The sequence below is a fragment of the Antedon bifida genome, chromosome 6, assembly GCF_963402885.1.
Source record: "Antedon bifida chromosome 6, ecAntBifi1.1, whole genome shotgun sequence".
Classification (NCBI taxonomy): domain Eukaryota; kingdom Metazoa; phylum Echinodermata; class Crinoidea; order Comatulida; family Antedonidae; genus Antedon; species Antedon bifida.
This window is the reverse complement of record NC_136231.1, coordinates 21,224,887-21,246,713: the sequence shown is the minus strand read 5'-3', so window position 1 is coordinate 21,246,713 and position 21,827 is coordinate 21,224,887. Positions and strand designations below refer to the sequence as shown.

The following is a 21,827-nucleotide window of genomic DNA, read 5'->3' as shown; positions in this document are numbered from 1 at the left end:
GTTTTATTACAGCCTTTTAACAAACACAAAGGATTGTCAAATTACGAGCGTATTTTTCATTTTACACTAGATAAATAACTATGGCGAACCTCTTAGATTGGTTAAGGCCTAAACAGAACAAGTACAATCTTGAAGATAAATACGACTATATAGTGGTAGGATCAGGCAGTGCAGGTTGCGTTGTAGCCAACAGATTAAGTGCTAATCCAGATACCAATGTTCTCCTGATAGAAGCTGGAGGAGAAGACACTAAACCCGAAATACACGTACCACTAGCAGTGGCATCTCTACAGCAGTCGGATGTGGACTGGAAATTTAAGGTGAGAACAGAGAATATTAATGTCTTTTCCAAAAGATGAAAACTCTTTTTGAAAACAATTCAACTATTCTTGACGTGAAACAACACAACAATATGGGATATTTCGATTGTGAATATAGGCATATATATTCTTTTGAATCCCATGTTAGGTTAGTTTAAAATAAAAGCTCAGTTACAGTACCATGATTCTCATGGCAAAGCAGTAGACATGCCTACTATCTCACAAGTACGTAGTTAGCAAATAGTCAATATTCATAATCAAGATGATCATTTTCAGTTAACCATTGTGCCGTAGACTCACAACGCCATTTTGGTATACTATTAAAGTTACAATGGATTCATCATAATAAGCTCTTTACATTGTTATCTATTTTATTTGTTGGTAGATCGAATCACAAAAGTATGCTTGCAAGGGAAAGAAAGACCAAAAGTGCGACTGGCCTCGTGGGAAGGTAAATTTTAACTTTACTAGATAAGCAAACATTATTGATCTAACAATATAGTCACAAAAAGTATATTTTGCATGATAATGATCTTATTGTAACCTCTTCTGAACCACATAATAATAGAGATAACATGCTCAATAGAACATAAACCCAGTAAACAATTGTATGTAATCATAACTGGAATTAGTACAGAATAAAATATTATGTTATGTGCTTATTGTTGTAAGAAATAAACTAAAGAAGGAACAAAGGTTGGAAGGAAAGGAAATTAAAGAAAGGAAAGAAACAAAAACCAAATTAAAAGTGACAAATGCTTATAGTGTACTACACAAGCTATTCTTGGTCGCGTACAGTCACATTTAATTATGAGGAGGTCAAATGTCATGAGCACTGCTCAATATCACTTATCTTTTATGTTTTTACATTTCTATTGTAGCATAATACTGGCAACCAGTCATGCTGACCGCGGTGTTGTGTACATGGTCCTTTTGATCTGCATACGTTGCTTTTCCATTCTTTTTATTTCCTCCATGTTATAACACGATTTAGATAATTTTCTTAACATCAGGTGGTAGGAGGATCGAGTAGTATCAACAACATGTGTTACATCCGGGGATGCCCAGCAGATTTTAACAGATGGGCTGAAATGGGAGCCGATAACTGGGCTTGGGAAGACATATTGCCTTGTTTTGAAATATTGGAGAACAATCAAAGGTATCTTACAGACACCTAGCATTAAACTAATACATAATACAATTATACAGATTAAAAACAAAATGTTATTCACTCACCTGCTTCGAATTAAATTTGGTAATAATCAACAAACTGCGGCATTTTCTCTTTTCCAGTGAACCTGGCTTATCTGTTACTGAACAGAGTTATAAGACACCGATGGCCAAAGCATTCATTGAAGCTGGTGAGTTTTTTTTAGTGAAACATTTCCCTATGATGCCAGCATATGGAACAGTATAGTCTAGTTCATCAAATGAGAGAATTGGATTAAACAAGAGTAAAATTGCGCATAATAAGTTTTGCTTGTTAATGATTTATAATTATATATTCAGCAACAGTGAATGTTACTACATTAACCATGCTTCCACTCACCCTGATCAAGTCAGTAATTAAAATCAAATACGTGATTAGCTTAATCACGAAATGTGATCTAGTGCATCATGTTGAAGAAAAATTATTAACCAATCACCATTAGATTTAGTCAGGGCACATGCAATAGCTTATTTGTCCGAGCTTTATAATGAAACAAGGCCAACAGTCATAAGTCGCGTGCTCTCAGAAAAAAATGAACTTTCAAAAAGTAATGTACTTTAAAACTTTTCTGTACATCAAAACAGTTCAAAAAGTACAGAAAAGCGATAAAACGCATAGTGATACCGGACCGACAGACAGACCTACAGACCGACAGACCTACAGACCTACAGACCGACCGACCGACATAGTGAACTATAGAGTCGCGTCCACGCGACTAAAAACTTTGTTGCATGTACCTATCATGATCGGTTTTATATATATGTACGGTTTCTCTTTATCATGTAATATTGTCACGATGATAGATCATCATAATTAAATAATGATATTTTATATGCATTGTATTACCGATATGTTCATTTATAATTTAAATCGTTTGTTAATTTATTTACAACCACATTATCAGCGAACATACTACGCAGTGGTACTATTTTTGTTTTAATATAAATATGAGATTTCATTATGTTCATTGATAGGTATTGAACTTGGTTATCCGACGACACCCGATATAAATAGAAAGTCTATTGTAAGTATTTTATAATACTTAATACGTCGTGATAACAATACGACTCAAATCTAGATGAATGTCAATAATCAGTTAAGATCTACCTAGTGACAGCTGCAGAATAATTGAGTTTTCATTATAATATAGTAATACTTAGTCTTAAAGTTATGTAATGTATGCACTGTCATCATTTTTAAAATGTATATAAAAATAGTATAAAAAGAGGCCCAGCTTACTATAATTAAATTGGAATCAAAAATGTGTTTTAACATACATAAACCCCCACCTCCCCCACCCCGATAATTTTGAGATTCAATCATTCGAGCGTCTACATTTTTCTTGTTGATATAACTTGAATTACGTTTACAATCGTGAACTGAACACAGTAGTGAATAAAAAAAAACATATGCCTACATACTGTACGCTGCTATTATTGTTTTCATATTATTACATAGTTTGGATTTGGTAAATTCCCAGCAACGATTAGAAATGGAGAACGATGCAGCTCAGCTAAAGCGTTCTTGGAACCAATCAAGAAAAGGAAAAATCTCACGATATCGGTCAACACTTTGGTAACGAAGGTTAGCCCTCGCACATTTTTATTAGTCAAAATGGTAATGATAACAATAGAATCATTTTGCTTTTGAATATCTGTTTATTATTACGTCGGATGCTGCCTTGTTTTTAATAGATTGAAGTTGTTGATGGAAAGGCAAAAGGTGTGCATGTAATGTCAGATGGTAAAGAGGAGTTTATTCCAGTAGGAAAAGAAATTATCCTGTCTGCAGGAGCTGTTGGATCACCACACGTATGCACATACCATTATAATATTATTTTTATTATCATTTATTAAAGCCTAATCTCAATACTTGTTTTCCATATTTATGATGTACTGTCGTAAGTTGGACATCACCAGATGTCCAACTTAGACATTCCCTGCATTGCGAAAGTTGAATCGATTCAGCTTTTTGCAACCAACGCAACACTCGCGAAAGTGGAACGACGTCTTATACGGCGTCGGCGTCTACATCACCGGGCTTTGCGTCGACGAATTTCACAAATCTGTTTTACATGTTTATTAATTAATTTTTTTGCAGATCTTGCTGTTGTCGGGTATAGGACCTGAAGAAGATTTAAAAGAGGTCGGCATCGAATGTAAAGTTAATTTACCTGCCGTCGGTAGGAATTTGCAGGTACAAATAATAATAATAATAATATAAACCAACATTATTACGTTGTTATTTACACATAATTAAATTAGTATTCGCTCAGGAACATTGATATCCCCAAGAATGTATATATTCTCGAGGGAATATACTTAGTCATGAGTGAGAATATACAATTTTTAGTCGCGTGGACGCGACTCAATAGTTCACTATGTCGGTCGGTCTGTCTGTCGGTCCGGTATCACTATGCGTTTTATCGCTTTTCTGTACTTTTTGAACTGTTTTGATGTACAGAAAAGTTTTAAAGTACATTACTTTTTGAAAGTTCATTTTTTTCTGAGAGCACGCGACTTATGGCTGTTGGCCTTGTTAAGTAAGTAGTAAGTAAAATGACGACTTGCTCATTCTTACGATATCTTTGGTTTTACTACTTTAGCTAATTTAAATATGAAAAGTATTTTCACGGGAAAAGGGTATAACAATATTGTTATTTTATAGGATCATATGATGCTTCCATTAATGGCTACCAGTACTCAAGGAGCACAGACAATGCTCACAGAAGCGTATGCCACAACATTCTCATCGAAAATGAAATATTTATTTCAGAAGAAGGTATTTTTAAATTTATTCAGTAGCAATGTGTAGCATTGTAACAACAATACAAAAAGTGTTATATATAGATATTTATTAATATATTTAAATCCTCTTTGAAAATAAAACATCTAAAGTTGACAGTTGACAAACATAAGAATACTAATTCAAACCAAATCTCCACAAAGACTGAGCTGTATGAGATAAACTTATTCACAATGAGTGATTACGTATTGGAAAAGTTTGCCAGCCGAAGTCGTCAATTCTGAAAACATCCAAACATTAAAGAATCACATGAACTGGTAGAACAAAAATATACACACCGCCTACCTTAACTATTATATAAACTAAACTTGTGGTAACTCCAAACAAAGAGAATTGTAATGAAAGTGGGACGTGCCCACAAAAGACAAAAAGAAGATGGTTATCAGCACTATCATCAAATTGTAAATTCAATTTATTGAAATTCTTCTTCATTCGATTGTTAAAAGAAGTTCTCATTCCATTTCATGGTTAAAGTTAGTAAACATCATTCAGACTATTATGAAATCAAATAAATTTAATTAATTTGAAATATATATACAACATATCTATGAAAAATAATTATAATTACTTTATTCAGGGAATGCTATCAACGAATGGTCTTGAAGCTGTTGCGTTCTTAAACAGTGGACTAGAGGTTAGTTTGTGTTACTTGTTTTTCTTTTATGTAGGTCGAAGGTATAAAATCCATCCTTTTTTTAAAGATTTGTGTAAATGATATAAAAATAATATGTAGACTTGTTATAAAAGTACTACTGGGGCCAACGTATATACTATATATGTTTTCAAGTTAATTGTTATGTCATGTGTTATAATACCATTGTTTGAAAAAAACATAAACTTGTTTATAAATGTTTTCGTTTGTTTCATAGAAAAAATACGATTGGCCAGACATGCAGATTATCTTAATTCCAAGTTACTTCGCACTTGGTACAGGCCAGTTTAATCTGTTGAATTATGAAGAGAGGTATGGCACCACCACCATCTTAAATCCGAATACAAAAAGCTTCTTTAACAACTGAGCTTCATTTACTTAGCTTGCAATGTTTAAAAGGTTTAAACTTTTTATAGATACAAATCTTCCCTGGGCTATGATATCCCAGAAGATGAACGCAAGTCATTTGAAGGAGTTATGTTAGTACCGGTGTTGCTTCATCCGTACAGTAGTGGTTTCATCAAACTAACCAGTGCTGACCCTACGGCGCCACCATTTATACAGCCAAACTATCTCGAAGATCAAAGAGATGTAGATGTATTGGCCAAGGTAGTTAAACCAAGAACTTACTTAATCTATTAAGGTCATCAGTTAGGCTTATTGATCAAATGCATTTTTTTCACATTTTTTTTCCGTTTATAATAATAGGCGCTAAAGATTTGCCAGGATATTGTTGCAACAGAGGTAATGAAGCCATTTGGGTAAGTACTACCTTGTTGATATGATTGTATATACTTTCTCAGCAAGAACTGTGTATTTATCAAAGATATTGTCGCAAATCGTTTAAATTTTTCTTAGACTTGAACTTAATCTTCCTGATTTTACGGACACTCATGCAAATAAATATACTGACGAATATCGGGACCAGTTTGTACGCTACATTGCAACAACTATTTACCATCCTACTGGCACTTGTCGTATGGGGGCAGCAGATGATCCTTCGACTGTCGTTGATCCTAAACTCAGGTTTTAAATCTCATTCATTAATACACATTTATTGCCATTAGTATTAATATGAAAGAGTGACATATGATAATAGTAGTAATACTTCATTTTAGAGTTTTAGCTACCTTTCATTGACACTACAGATGATTAGTTTGGAGATAAGAACAAGTGCTTTGTTTAAAAATAACTAAACATTGTGATATGCATTTCATTCCAGAGTTAAAGGTGTAGAAGGACTAAGAGTTGCTGATGCGTCAATTATGCCGGAAGTGACGTCGGGAAATACAAACTCACCAAGCATTATGATTGGTCAAAAAGCTGCAACTATTATTTTATCAGAAACTTAAGTTTAGAAAAAAAGGTTTAGTTTGTCAAATTCGTTATGTACGTCTGATCAACAATAAAACTTCTAATATAACATAAATAAATAACTTATTCACATTGTTTTCATAATCATGTTCCATTGTTCATAATATAAACAATACCTATAGTATAATACTAATAGCTCATTCTTCCTGATATAGGTACAGGTGTATATACAAACTTAACAAATTGTAATATTGTATCAAGATAAAATTATGAATTGTTTATGACCATTTAATTTGTATAGACCTAGTATTTCTACACTCTCTGTAACACTCATGTAACCTTAATTGCGAAAAAAAAAATCACTGGTAAATATATATATAGAATGGCAAGTAGATGAGAGGAATATGCATGTTGGACTACTGTCAATGGGTCAGCAGTTTAAAACATCTTAACATTAATTTGCTAAAATATACCTTTGGTAATTTATTTTAATAAACTATCGAAGAGGATATTTGTTAGACGGTTCTCTGTAAATTAAAATTCATGTTTAAACAACAAATGGTGTGTACTTGTTGTAAACGAGAGTGCATTTATAGACTTTAGCAAAAGGAATGTTATGCTTTACAAAACAGGTGTGCGGCGGTCCATTGTTTTGACCGCACACCTGCCTGTCCACGGTTGTTGGGTACAGTGATTCCTTTGAGCCGTTGTGCTAATTAAAGCAACGTTTCTTCTTGTCAATGATTCATGTTTTAGAATGGTGATTCTGGGTGTAATTGATAGGATTTCTCGTTAACTACTCTACATCCTCCTTATGGTAGGCCTACTTACGTTCAATTCCAAGATCTTTTCACTTTTCAAGATATAACAGAGACTGCAATACGAGTACTGTACATGTTATGTCCACTTTTGTACAGTCTAATGCAATGCAACCGATGTTTTGTCAGGATCAGGGAAATCAGTGTCATGCTTTTCACCAAAACATATATGAGCTTGCACAAAATATTCTCACTATTTTGTATCTGTCACTTCACAGCATGGTGGAATTGTATTGTAAAATTGTATTCCAGTCATGAATACTGCCTTCTGCACAGTTTTAAACATGGTATCCTAAACATAATGTCTTATCTTTTTCCATTGATTGTAAACAGCGACCTCTATATCATCGTTTTTAAATAAACTGCCGCGCCTACGTTTATATCCAGTGAAGAGTTTTAACATTGTTGTTTATTTCACTGTACTGTACTTAGCAAGACAGAAGCCACAGTAAGTAAACTATCAACATTTTAATTATTATATGCTTTCTGATACGTATTTTAGATACTTCGGTATTTTCCAATGCATTCGTAGACATATAGTATATAATTTTCTAGTTTTTATTATTATCTGCGTTTTCAAAATGATCTGTCAAGCAAAACTGATGAGGACCACTTGGACCTGTACGTTCAATAGTGTATGACGATTGCAAATTCAATTCAATTCAACCTACACTATACGTAGGCCAGCTATCCACAGTTTTTCAGAATGTCAAACAACAGAATGTATTTGAGAAACATGCTATGGGATTACAAAAATAAGTTGAATGCAATATTTGATAGGGCAGGCCTACACATTACGAAACTTAGTTTAGACATGCTTATATACGGTTTTATCGTAGAAGTCGTGGTATTTCCATGTTCAGATAATGATCACTTTATATTTCATTTACATTATTTTGTTCTCTATTTATATCAAGGACGTCTTCTTTAATATAACATCACTGTACATATCATTATAAGGCGTACTACAATATTATTGTATTGAAAAACATAAATTGTTATTATAGGCCTATTTCAGATTGTAGGTTTACGTGTGACACAATGCAAATGTTATGTTTGTAATCATGACTTCCCCATATTTGTTGTCGTATATATACGCACACTTATATATATCCCACTAAGGAGTGACTTTCTGACAGGTCACTGAGCTCAGTCTTATTATATTATTATGAATAATCTAATCACGAACAGAATTGTTTAAGGTCATATTTTTTCCGCCGTTCTGTGGTGGTATTTTCAGATCATCAAATAATGAATTGATCTAACAATTTACTAACAATTGGATCACAATGCGCGTCACTGTCGTTCTCCAGTTATTGTTTAAATTAAATTAACATTATTTTACGTATTGTTTTAAGACGAAAAGAAAGTATCCGTATTATGAATATAGAATATTTATATATTTTGATGACGAACACATCTGACAGAAATACCAGTACATGATTGGTGTGACAGAAGTAAAATATTCGTGCGGCACACGATGACCCCCTCGAGCGATCATACATTTGTGATTTATTTAAACTAAAGATTCCATATTTTCCAACGAAACAATGGCAAAATACTTTGTGTGCCAAACATCAATTCCCTCGAATATTTCGTTATTAATTTATTGCGAACAGAGCCGTGTCTTGTCGTGTGACACTTGAACTTTTAGTACTTGTTTTTTCTGTTTTAGTTTAGAAAGCCTACCATCACATTTTTTAGTAGAAAAGTCAGTATGTTTCATAATGTTGAATTCCGCGGTAGGTTTTCACAGCAATACGGGTTATAAAGTCTACGAGATGAAAAAATACTTTTTAGAAACAAAAGTAGTAAAAATGAATTAAACGTTTGAAATTATCAAAATGACCTATACCTTTTTATACACAAATATTGTCGATTATTATTCAATATGATTGATAATCGATCGTGCAAGAACAACACAGAATACATTTTGAAAGACTACAGTATAGAGGCCAAAATGATAGTCTTATAACATTTTCACTCACTAGTTTAGAGATATTCTGGCGTGTTCATTATTGTATCTAATGCCAGATTTTTGTTGTTTGCTGATCCATAGTTACACTATCAACACTTTCAAAAACTAATTGTTCAATATTCTTTAAATTAAAAATTATGTAAAAAAATGTAATTTAGTCAATGAATGTGTTACTGTGACCTATACTTAATTCTATGTTTGGTACATCACTGGAAATATAGTTACAACTATTAGATCTAATGTTTCATTAAGTTGACATTTGACCTAACCTTAACCCCATGCTGGTTACACTTAATGTTTTGCAATTGATATTATAATTATTATTAAAATTAATAGTTATATTTCTTATTACTATTAATAAGATAACATGATATTGTTTGATTGTTTATTTACAATCTTGTTATATTTTAAATTCAATGTTATAATCGTTTTGTTCAATGATGATATTTTTTGTTGGCTTATTATTTTAAGAAATTATCAATGTAAATCAAGTTCTCTACCATAATTTCCACCACCCTCCTACCGGGACTTTACTTATTAAATTAACGAGCGTTTACCTTAAAAGTTTCCTTCATTGGTTTAGGTCAACTACATAATATATGGATGATGGATATAACGCGTTGCGTTCACAGCTATGAAAATAATAGTATTTTGATATAATATTTTTTAGATGGTTACGGAGTATTGACCTGAAGATTTTAAAAAAACATGCACTTTATGAATACAGCTTTTTATTACATCTTGCGTCACCATAAATATTTCCCTATTGGGTTTAAAGAATAGAGCATTTAGGAAATTCCAAAACCAATTTATTACCAATTGTTCAAAATTCGGATTGGAAAAACGATCACAAACTGTGAGTATTGCATCGAATATGGTACGTACATTATGTTGTCCCTGCGGTTTTACTCGCTTGAAGTAGGAAATGTTGAAAGTTCAAACATCAATTATATTAGATGTGTAGCCTACAGAGGGCCTACTCGTCCCTGGAAATATGGTCCTCCAAACAAGCCAAGCATGTCTCAATGTAGGCCTATTTAACCATATCAATAGGCTAGATTTGAAAACGGCCCATAACCATACAGAAAATCCGACTGTCTCTGACATGTTAGAACCACTCAATACCATGTATAATATAGGCTAATTGCTAATGACATTTAACGAGGAAGGAGTAATAATATAGCCAGACAAATCGAAGCATTGCGGAAGGCAAACATAGCAGTGCTAGCTCTTCATGGGACGTCAATACGGTCATGTTATTATTATTATACACTTTTCCACCACACATTCATTTAAATGCATGCTTCGAAAAACATTATTTATTAGCAACGAGATTTGCATACGTGGTAGTATAGTTATAGGATAAAAGAAATTTAACTTCTTGTAGAGATGCGACAGGATCGAGTTAAAAATGTCCAAGATCGCCTCAGATTAATTTGTTGACATTTGTTGTCCATATTGAATGTGTACTGGACAAAAGACAAAAGAAATGTCAGTAGAATGAATCTGCAATATTTGTTATTCCATTTACGAATAATTAAAGGGAGATATTTCAACTAATGACAAGATAAATTTATTCGTCTATATATAAATAATTAATAATAATAATAATTTATAAACCTTATTTGAATATAATGTGTCAAATAGATAAGAATATACTCTTACATTATTTACAGTTAACTTATTGAAGTTTAAACAACTCAAGCAGAAAAACGAGTTCAATTACACAAAAACCAGTTATTGCTGCTGGCAGTAAAAACTATGATCGTTTAGTGCCTAGTAATTCTGACCTCGATTTGGGTTCATATTTTACAAAAAGCTATGGAAAAGTTTATCAAAAGTATTAAAATTACCCTTGGAATGGCATATTTTATTCGATTGTTGTGTTTTAATTGTCTCTTGATATCCATTGTACACTATACAAAACTCTTTTATTCGAACCCCAACCTTTGGCCAAGAAGCATGTTTTTATTGTTCTTTAGAAGTTTAGTCGAATGTTTTTGTATTCCAACTTAACAAACGGTATAGTTTTCATTTTACTTTATAGATAAATAATTATGGCTGTAACATCTTTGGCGTTCTTGATGGATTGGTTACGAACTAAACAGAAGATCAACAAGTACAATCTTGAAGATAAATACGACTATATAGTGGTAGGATCTGGCAGTGCGGGTTGCGTTGTAGCCAACAGATTAAGTGCTGATCCAGATACCAATGTTCTGCTGATAGAAGCTGGAGGAGAAGACACTAAACCCGAAATACACGTACCACTAGCAGTAGCCACTTTACAGCGGTCGGATGTAGACTGGAAATTTGAGGTAAGAACAAATATATTTTGTTAACATTTGTGACCATTTTTTACAGGTTTCAATTCATGTAAAGGCCTATAGACGCAATTTAAATGACTACAAGAAACACACCAATATGTGGATATTTAGATTGTGGTTTATATAAACTTTATTACGAATCCCATGGCAAAACAGTGGGCACCAAATATAAGTCTCTCATAACATTTAATAAGCAATAATATAAGTTTATCATTTCTCTTCTCCACAAGGGAAAACGTTACTGGTAGGCCTGTATACTAATTAAGTGACATGGATTGTTATTTTCATGTTGGTTGTACCAGCTCCCTGATTTTATTAGGATGATTTTTATCATCATAACGAATGTACATAGTCTTCGAACAATATTTTATTCTTGTAATTTACTTTAAAAAGAGTAACAAACTACACGATTTAATGTAGTATTACAATAGTTTTTACAATATACCCGAAGCATTTTCAATATATAACTTTTAACAAAATAGGTCAAGCAACATTTTATCCTATAGGCCTACTATAGATGATAAGCTAGATGATAAGCTCTAACCTATTATCTGTTCTATTTTGTTCGCAGATTGAATCGCAAAAGCACGCTTGCAAGGCGATGAAAGACCAAAAATGCAACTGGCCTCGGGGGAAGGTAATTTGATTATTCTTTCTTCCTTAACTTGATTAGAAAAGAAAAAAACGTTTCTTATCTGTATTTAATATTATTAGTAAAACTCCAAATCGTAAATATCTATTCGTATATGATGAAGGGCTAGTGTTGCTCGAAAGCTCTGCTAACTTTTCTGGCTGTTTTACTTTATCGTTTTGATTTAGCTTTTCGTTTTTTTTTTGTATCTCCATTGAGATCCAGCCACTGATACCCACAGCATTGTCATTTTTTCAGTAATTTGCTATTGGATTTATAAATATATATATATGACAACTGCATATCAAGCAGACGGTCCGAGTTCGAGTCTCGGTTGGAGCGACTTTTTCTCATTCTCACAGATTTCCTCATCATTATTGTTTCAAATTAATTAATTAAATTTCAGTATATCACCGGGCGGTTTAGAATTAATGTTCTTTGCCTGTTGTGTTTATATACATGCGTTTTCTATACCTACGTGATACTTATTTTGATTGGTCTACTAAAAAAAGACAGTGCTTAGCATAATCAAAAACAAAACATCGACTCTAATTTGCTTGAGCTTTCTGAGAAAGCCAACGCTGTTAAGATGCTGGAAAACATAAGGAAGACTATTAAAACTTTAGTTTATTGTCGATATTATAGTACCAACACATTGCATTGGTTCTTCTTCTTAACCTCCGTTTCCTTAATCGTTAATACATTATGTTCTATTGTAGTTTTACGAAAGTCTATTGGTAGGCCCTAAAATTAAGTTTTTATCTTCATACTCATATACTTCATTAATGCTCATGTACGATCGTTTACATATTGCTTTTCATCCAAAAGAAAACCACTGATTACGGTACATGTTTTCAAGAAAATCGTGAAAACAGAGATTCAGGCAATCTTTATTTCAATGTGTATTTCACTACAGGAATTATGTTATCGTAAGCTTGTCTTCTTTAAAGATAACATTGTTTTTAATCCTTCTATACATAATGTTTGATAAATCGTCGATATATCATCAAGGTAACAAGCATGTAGTAATCATAGTAATGGTATATTCTTGACATCTCCAATCAGTTGCGATACTTTTTGTGACGACGCTATTTTGTGTAGTCACTTAAGTTCTACGCCTGTAACATAACCCAGATTACTGTTTTTACGTTGTAGTTTATATTACTGAGGTGTCGTGTACTTTGTGATAAATTGAGGTGTCATAAGTCAGTGGTGTTTTGTAATAATGTTTTTGATTTGCCATCTTTAGCTTTATCTCTTTGGATGTTATTCCAAAATATGATATACGACGTAAAGGCTTAATAAAAAATACTAAAAAATGATATAATATTATGCTTATATAATACATTCTTAACATTAGGTGGTAGGAGGATCGAGTAGCATCAACAACATGGCTTACATCAGAGGATGCCCTGCAGATTTTAACAGATGGGCTGAAATGGGAGCCGAGAACTGGGCTTGGGAAGACATATTACCCTGTTTTGAAAAATTGGAAAACAATCTAAGGTATTTAATCTAGCAATAAACTAAAACAGTAGTAAAATGTTGTTGGGTCTATTGTAAACGCGTTAATTGTGTTTTATAAATGATAATTATGTATGATATGAAAATGTATTATTAACTGCAGCCACCAGTGCAGCGCCTACCAGATCATCAAACCAATGATCCCCTTACACTTTTCGTATTTTGTACTGAGTTCTTTAACGTACACTATTAATATGTACACGGAACCAACGGCTTTACGTCCCATTTCTGTAAGTTGTTCCAGGGTCCAAATTTATTTATTTTTAAACTTGTTTGTTTACTCACATTTTCTCTTTTTCAGTGAACCTGGATTATCCGTTACTGAGCAGAGTTATAAAACACCGATGGCCAAAGCGTTCATTGAAGCTGGTAAGCTTTTTTTTAGTTTTTCCCCTATTCACACGTAAACAAATATTATATTAGGAACATTGCTGAAACCAGCGTATGGAACTAATTTCCGTTCAAAATTGGACGAACATGAGTCAAACAGCGCATATTAAGCCTCCAATTTGTACAGTATGTATTCCTAATATTGAAGATTAACCCAGTGGTATACATTTATATAAGAAAATAATATACAGATAAACACTATTTTTTATGTATTTATTTTAATTTATTATGTATTTATTTTATTTATTTAACAACATCATTATATAGGATTACACAATCAGGTAAAAGAAGTTTTACTTCTAATTAATTACCGATCCATGATTTTATTGAAGATGGAACATAGTATTACGCTTATTGAAACAGCTATACATTGTTATACATAGCTTCTTTACGATGAAGCGCAGCTTATTTCTTTTTGAAAAATGTGCATAAAGATATGTTCATTTAGAATGATTAATTTTCAATCCAATTTTTGGAAACAAATATACCCAACAGTACTAAAACTGTTTCAAATATTTATTTATAACAATTAATTTAAAATGTCATTAAATTTATTGCTAGGTATTGAACTTGGTTATCCGAAGACACCTGATATTAATGGAAAGTCCATTGTAAGTATCAGTTCAGTCTATACAGTGCACATGTTAACACAAATGTTACACATAGTCCTAATCATTTGCGATACATTGTTTGTAACAATATCGTGAACATTTAATACTATTTCGTTCCCCACAGACGTTGTTAAAATTGTATTATTTCCATTTGATTTTGTTTCAATATATGGTGCGGGAATGCAACTTAAATATTGTTGTATCACATAACATAGACCAGTGACACTATTATTCTTTCCATGTATTTCACGTAGTTTGGATTTGGTGATTTTCCAGCAACGATTAGAAATGGAGAACGATGCAGCTCAGCTAAAGCGTTCTTGGAACCAATTAAGAGAAGAAACAATCTCACAATATCGGTCAACACTTTGGTCACCAAGGTTAGCATATCTACAACTTAGGTTTGTTACACATAAAGTCAAAATGGTGAATGATAAATTGAAAAATTACTTAAATTTGTAAACGAGAAAATGTAAACATTCTGAAATGATATTGAAGTTGCCATTGCCGTTTGTTTAGAGAATGACTTATAACGTCGAGTACGAGCCGAGTACGACATTGTGTGAATACTGTGGATATGAATAAAGATCTATCAAGCAAGAAGATATTTTATCTTCTGTTGAAGATTGAAATATACTTGATCATGTATTGTCAATTCACATGAGGTTGGCGAGTACGATGGTCGATTCGAGGTGTGATTGCTCTTTTTCAATTTACATACAATATGTCTTGTACGTTTCTTTTTCATAGATCGAAGTTGTAGATGGAAGAGCAACAGGTGTGTATGTAACGTCAGATGGTAAAGATGAATTTATTCCAGTAGAAAAAGAAATTATCCTATCTGCAGGAGCAATTGGATCACCACAAGTAGGCACAATTATTGTTTATTATTGTATGCCTAATTATTGAGGATTATTTAAAATGAATGAGTTAATTCTAAAAGATTAGATACCAACTATTGTTGGTCTGTATATACAAACCCATGTCCGTAAACCAGGTTCTCTTTTGCATTGGAAGTACGTAAACATATGTTTGAATTCAAACTAATTGTATAGGCCACATATAGCTTTACTGAATAAACTAAATCATTAAATTTGTAGTATTGCTGTTTTAATGTTTATTTACACATTTCTATTTCAGATCTTGCTTTTGTCGGGTATAGGACCTGAGGAAGATTTGAAAGAAGTCGGTATTGACTGTAAAGTGAATTTACCTGCCGTCGGTAGGAATTTGCAGGTAATAATAGATTATTAGGTTACGATTTACCACTAGTCTGTCTATTACAGTATATCAATATACATCATCATGATGTTTATACTATGATATGATATATTTTCAACTAGAATTAAAGCAAGCATGTTTTTATGGCACACATTGTTATTGCCTACTTCAGTTCCTTGGCAATTTGGCATATGCTTTTCTGATTCAATTAACTACTATTTCCTCTGAAATAAAGAAATGTGGTAGGCACAGTGCATGTTGTTCCTCATTTATTAGACAAGTTTCTCTCCTTGGTATGAATAAAACATTTTAAAATTGGTAAATATTGCTTGCATAACCATAATTTGAGTCTAATGCACTATGGGCTATTTTATTATCCTTGTTATGTAGCAACAATTTACCATATTAACTAACTTCTTTCTACAACATACTTGCGTGTGATCATTACAATTAATTAGTAGGCTATCATTACTTAATTAATCATATCCGAGCCCGATGTGTCGCCATTTTTAATAACTGTAAATATTAAAAATAGCTTCTCGTGCAAAGCTGATAAACATGTATTGCTTCACAGGATCATTTGGCGCTTCCAGTAATAGCTACCAGTACTCAAGGAGCACAGACAATGCTCACAGACACATATGCTGCAACATTCTCATCAAAAATGAAATATTTATTTCAGAAGAAGGTAATGTAATTTAGATATAATTAATAGTACACCATAATATTGTAACATAAAATCGTCAGCGAATTACACAATTTTACTTTTAAAGATGTATTGTCCCCCAAAAACCTGAAATATAAAGATTAATTAAATCAGACTTTGGAGCGGTTATTTTGTAGTTTTAATAAAGTTAATCACTTCCATAGAAAAAAAACGAAAAAAAAATGTTTTTACTTACAAAATGACAAAAATAAATTGTTAAATTAAACCAAAAACCATTGACTGGCAGCCAATTTGACTATTTTTTGCTTTAAATTACTGATTTTTCAGGTAAATACATTTTTTTCGGTCCAATTTTTTGTCAAAGAGGATAACTACTATGTGACATTCAAATGGCATATTCAACAACAAAATTTGAAAAAAATATTTTTTCAGGGGGACAATACATCTTTAAACAATAGACGTCACTAACTCAAATTAATAACTAAATAGTTTACGTTGGACAAAAAAGATATTGATGTTTATAAAACGGATTGTTTGATTATTTTCTAAATTTCTAAACAACGGTTGCCACAGCGTGTTGGAACAATAACCAATAGACCTAGTATAAACTATTTCTCTACCATTCAGGTTTTTAAACTGAGTTCTTTTTATTTTCCTGTTCAGTAAAAGTGGTAATTCTCAAGTAAAAAACTATAAATTTTTAGTTGCTATTGTAATTCAATAATTTTAGTTTCTGTAATGTTGCGAATCATAATTTCTAAACGATAAAGATGAGAAGTCTGCTAGTCTATAGAAATTATAATTCACATTTGATTACATTCGAATGTTTCCTTTTGTAAAGGAACCAAGGTTTATATGTTATCGCAAGGGGGTATGTAACTGACGTCTGATATATTGATTGCAGGTGCAGTACTGTACTCCCCTGGTAATTAGGTCTACCTATGCAAAGGTTCACAGATAGAATGTGATTGCTGATGATAATTCTTCTTCCAAAACACCTGGAGTAGGAACAAATATTATGAAAATAGTTTATTGGTTGTGACCAAAAGTAAAGTAAATAAAACTACTACACTAAAATTTCACCGTCGACGTTAATTGATGCTGTTAACGTTGAAACTTTCATAACGAAATAATAATTAGCAGTGACATTGAACAAAACCTTAAATCTTAGAATAGAAGATCGTTCGTTTTACGTAGGCCTACGCCTACGAAACCATTTTAGAAAGACTAAACATAAAATTGAATCACTATCAATCGCAATTTTCTGCACAAACACTTTACGTTATGTCGATGCTAAAACCACGAGGCTAGGCCTAGTTTAGTTAGAGAGAAAATAGTAATAATACATGAATATTCTGCATAATTGATGCATTTTTCTCAAATGAATTACAGACATATAAATTGAAATATCCTTAATTATTTTTATCTCGACAGCCGTCAGATTTTTTTAAAACAAAAGTGAGTCGAGCATGGTCACGTTTTAGTGTTTGAGAAAAAAACAGTAAACACACATTCCTTTTTTACTATTTCTTTATTCAGGGAATGCTGTCAACGAATGGTCTTGAAGCTGTTGCGTTCTTAAACAGTGGGCTGGAGGTTAGTTGTTATAATGGTACATTTAAGAGTTCATAGTAAGGCCTAAAATTACCAGTTTGCCCAAATAAGGACAGCATAACTTATAGAAAAACATGGTTTGTCGGTGGGATTGTTCCTTCCTTTTTTTTTGTAAAAACCTGATTGTGTTTAAATAAAAATATACTCTTGTTATAAAACTACAGTACTACTTGGCCGAAAACAAGGCCATATATATGGCTGCAGTCGCGTGCTCAAGTTAGTGTTTACCGACCGACCAAAAAGTGAGCTGTAGAGTCGCGTTGCACGCGTCTAAAAACAAACAAATTAGGCTACAGAAAACCCACTCAATTTATATGCGCATAATAAAAAACATTCAAAAACAGATAAAATAATCTGTTTATTAGTATCGTGAAGGCAGGTTCAATTATTGTATTTTACTCTTTTGATTTGAATTATTACATTAATACTTGTCTTCATCATTATAAGTGCCATCGTCCTCCTGATTTTCCTTTTCTAAATCTCAAGATCCTTTAGCTTGTTATTTTTTAACAATAAAGCACGTTATGTGTTCAATTCAATTGTTGTCTCAGGCATTATACTTCTATTAAAAAGGAGTGGACGAACAGATTATTGTTGATATAAAATAAATCATTTTCTCATAAAATGATTACATCTTTTTTCACAGAAAAAATACGAATGGCCAGACATACAAATTATCTTAGTTCCAAGTTACTTTGCACTAGGCATACATCAGTTTAGTGTACTGAATTATGAAGAAAGGTATGGTGCCTCTGAATAATCATAATACAATATAAAACATCATATTTACACTTTAACCCCATGGTACATGGCAAATTGTTAAAGTACCGAACTAAGAAAATTTCAGCCCAACCCCTTATAGACAAAACTCATAAAGTTGAACTTACCAGTGGAACACCTCATTACAAGCTTAGTTCACACTAGATAATTGTAGTTTGCAAACTTCAGCAAACTCCGAGTTTTACAAGAAAAGTTTTTCAAAGTTGGCTAGTACCTAAAGAAAGCAATAGAGCTATTTTGCAGGTGGGCAATGAACTCAGCCAATCAAACCAAACTCTCTGTAGTCATATGCAGCTGGAAAATGACTAAAAATTACTTTTCAAAATAGTGGTAAACTCGGAATTTGCGAACAAATGTTTGTTAGAGAAGGAGTTTAACAGACACTCTTTAAAAACATTTTCTTTCGCTGAATTGATTTGTGTTTTTAATGAATCTCTATTTGACTTCAAATATTTACGATTTTTACAGATACAAAACTGACCTGGGCTATGATATCCCAGAAGATGAACGCAAGTCATTTGAAGGAATCACACTAGCACCGGTGTTGCTTCATCCGAAGAGTAATGGTTTCATCAAATTATCCAGTGCTGACCCAACAGCGCCACCTATTATACAGCCAAACTATCTGTCAGATCAAGGAGATGTAGATATATTGGCAAAGGTAGTCCAAGCATTTCCTTGTAATGTAATCTACCAAGCTTAGCTCATCAACCAATTTGGCCCTCCTTTAAATCATGACCAGTTCTATTGCACATTTGTTTTCCTTAGTTCGCCTTTAAATATGTATTTACGTTTTTACACATTTTTACAGTAACCCTTCAGGCCCATACACACCCAATAATCCCAGTATAGTATATTGTCTATTTTTATCACCTTAGGGGCTAGAGATTTGCCAGAAGATCGCTGCAACAGAGGCAATGAAACCATTTGGGTAAAAGTATAATGCTCTTAAGTATTTCAACAAAATAACATAACTGTTTGTATCAAAATAAGATATTGTCAGCACTGACGTTTCTTTTCTTTTAGACTTAAACTAAATCTTCCTGACGTTACTGATACTCAAATTAATAAATATACTGACGAATACCGGGAACAGTTTGTACGTTACCTTGCAACAACTATTTACCATCCTACTGGCACTTGTCGTATGGGGGCGGCAGACAATCCATCTACAGTTGTTGATCCTAAACTCAGGTTTTAAACTTAATTCATTATTACACATAATAATACCTTGATTACCTAATGACAACAATCGTAACATAACATAGGAGAGAGTGACATCTATACTTGGTAGTAAAGTGTATAATGATTTACTTACCTAACCTCTTACCTAAATACGTTTACACTTTATTGGTACCGCCGCCGATGATGAATATTTAGTTATTTGAATATTTCATGGGGGTTCCTCCACGAAGAGAACAGCCTGCTTTGCTTGAAAATCAACATTAATATGCGTTTTATGTTATTCCATTTAATTATTTCAGAGTTAAAGGTGTAAATGGACTACGAGTTGCTGATGCGTCAATTATGCCGGAAGTGACGTCGGGAAATACAAACGCACCAAGCATTATGATTGGTCAAAAAGCTGCAACTATTATCTTATCTGAAACATAAGTAGGACTTAGAGATTATGTATATCGTGTCATGGAACATGGTACTATTATATATTAGGTATGCAGGCCAATACTAGGCCTAGGAAACATAAATAATATTGTTAATATAATTATTCTTTGGAAATATGGTGAAATAAAATAAACGATACAGGTAGTATATCAATCGAGGCAAATTGTAAAGAAAGCTATAATACAATTCATTTAGTTTGTACCTTTAGAATTTAAATACTGTATAAAGAAAACGAATAACCCAGTTTATAACAGTTTCATCGTAGGCCTATTTTATAATAATCAAATAAATAAAATAATAAATAAATAAATATAATAATCTATATATATAGATGAAGATGTTATGAGTTACGTTTAAAAATAAAACAGTCTTCATGAATAAATACTAATAATATGAACTTTAAATAACTAAATGTGTAGTATTACCTTATTTTGTGTGTTGTCAATCTGATCACCATACGCGCCACCAGCGTTCTACCAAATGTGTAATTCATACATCGAAAAACAAGTATATGTGGTAAAAGAGAGTAAACATGAAGCGTATTCAATTTTTCTATGTAAACTTTTATTAACAAATTTTCTGTAAATAGAACATGCGAGAAGTTTTGTTACGCATTCCATTAAACACTCAATCTGCACATGCGCATATGTTTCTAAAACAGGGTATTACAGTTTGGTTGGTTTGTGACGAAATCTAGTGCCCTCTATAATATCTTTAATTTATCATTATGGCTTTATCAACTGCGCATGGCTGGTTTATATAGGTAAAGCTCCTCGAGACCCGATGTGTTTTCCGGAAATCGAGTGTTTGAGTTTTTTTTTAAATTATGAATGCTCTCGTTAATACAAAGATGTTGATTCTCCACAAGAAGGGAACTTTTCATTGTCATAAATATCACAAAAACGGGGAAAACATTCACCGCCGGCTACTGGCAATCGGCCTAGCCCTGTCTGGCCTACTAGCATCACGTAGGCCTACACGTTTCACCGGGAACTCTGCTTGGCGACAAAATTACCGGCTATCAATTAGCCACTAGCCTAAGACAATGCGTAGCCTAGATATTAATTAAAGCGTTCAAAGACATTTTATGTTTATAATTGTGTACACGAAATGAAATATTATAATTGTTTTGGGATATTTTGGCTAGCATCGACCATCGGCAAGCAACATATAACTATATACACATTGACAACTTAGACAGTAATTTTATACAGATAATCAAGGCTTGGTTGTCACTAGCTACGGTCATGGATTTTTCATGCATGGATTCCTATTTCAGTACAGTGTGAGGAGTTATTTTGTCGGTGCAAACAACCAATACTTAAATTCCGAATTTTACTGA

General features: G+C 32.6%; 3 protein-coding genes across 5 annotated transcripts in view; 2 read left to right on the top strand and 1 right to left on the bottom strand.

Moving 5' to 3' along the window:
- Positions 1-80: 80 nt before the first annotated feature.
- On the top strand, positions 81-6,722 carry LOC144845716 (alcohol dehydrogenase [acceptor]-like). Its single transcript, XM_078703143.1, has 15 exons — positions 81-320; positions 706-771; positions 1,334-1,479; positions 1,614-1,681; positions 2,505-2,554; positions 2,989-3,114; positions 3,225-3,341; positions 3,631-3,726; positions 4,198-4,311; positions 4,913-4,969; positions 5,205-5,299; positions 5,404-5,596; positions 5,696-5,748; positions 5,846-6,013; positions 6,210-6,722. The coding sequence occupies exons 1-15, from the start codon at positions 81-83 to the stop codon at positions 6,337-6,339; spliced, it is 1,719 nt and encodes a 572-aa protein (XP_078559269.1). The 3' UTR covers positions 6,340-6,722.
- Positions 6,723-7,001: 279 nt separating this feature from the next.
- On the top strand, positions 7,002-20,884 carry LOC144845919 (putative GMC-type oxidoreductase Mb1310). Of its 3 annotated transcripts, none has more exons than XM_078703432.1 (17): positions 7,002-7,118; positions 7,453-7,567; positions 11,145-11,415; positions 11,996-12,061; positions 13,416-13,561; positions 13,881-13,948; positions 14,531-14,580; positions 14,835-14,960; positions 15,331-15,447; positions 15,721-15,816; positions 16,376-16,489; positions 18,008-18,064; positions 18,729-18,823; positions 19,331-19,523; positions 19,741-19,793; positions 19,889-20,056; positions 20,347-20,884. In XM_078703432.1, the coding sequence occupies exons 3-17, from the start codon at positions 11,155-11,157 to the stop codon at positions 20,474-20,476; spliced, it is 1,740 nt and encodes a 579-aa protein (XP_078559558.1). In that variant the 5' UTR covers positions 7,002-7,118; positions 7,453-7,567; positions 11,145-11,154; the 3' UTR covers positions 20,477-20,884. The 3 variants fall into 3 exon arrangements, with proteins under 3 accessions (XP_078559558.1, XP_078559560.1, XP_078559559.1); XM_078703434.1 differs by having other exon boundaries at positions 11,126-11,415; XM_078703433.1 differs by lacking the exon at positions 7,002-7,118 and having other exon boundaries at positions 7,298-7,567.
- Positions 20,176-21,827, bottom strand: part of LOC144845929 (DGAT1/2-independent enzyme synthesizing storage lipids-like) — a 142,047-nt gene continuing 140,395 nt past the window's right edge. Inside the window, exon 8 of the transcript XR_013612608.1 lies at positions 20,176-20,187. The gene's annotated coding sequence lies outside the window, so the exon portion shown is untranslated. The remainder of the gene's footprint in view (positions 20,188-21,827) is intronic.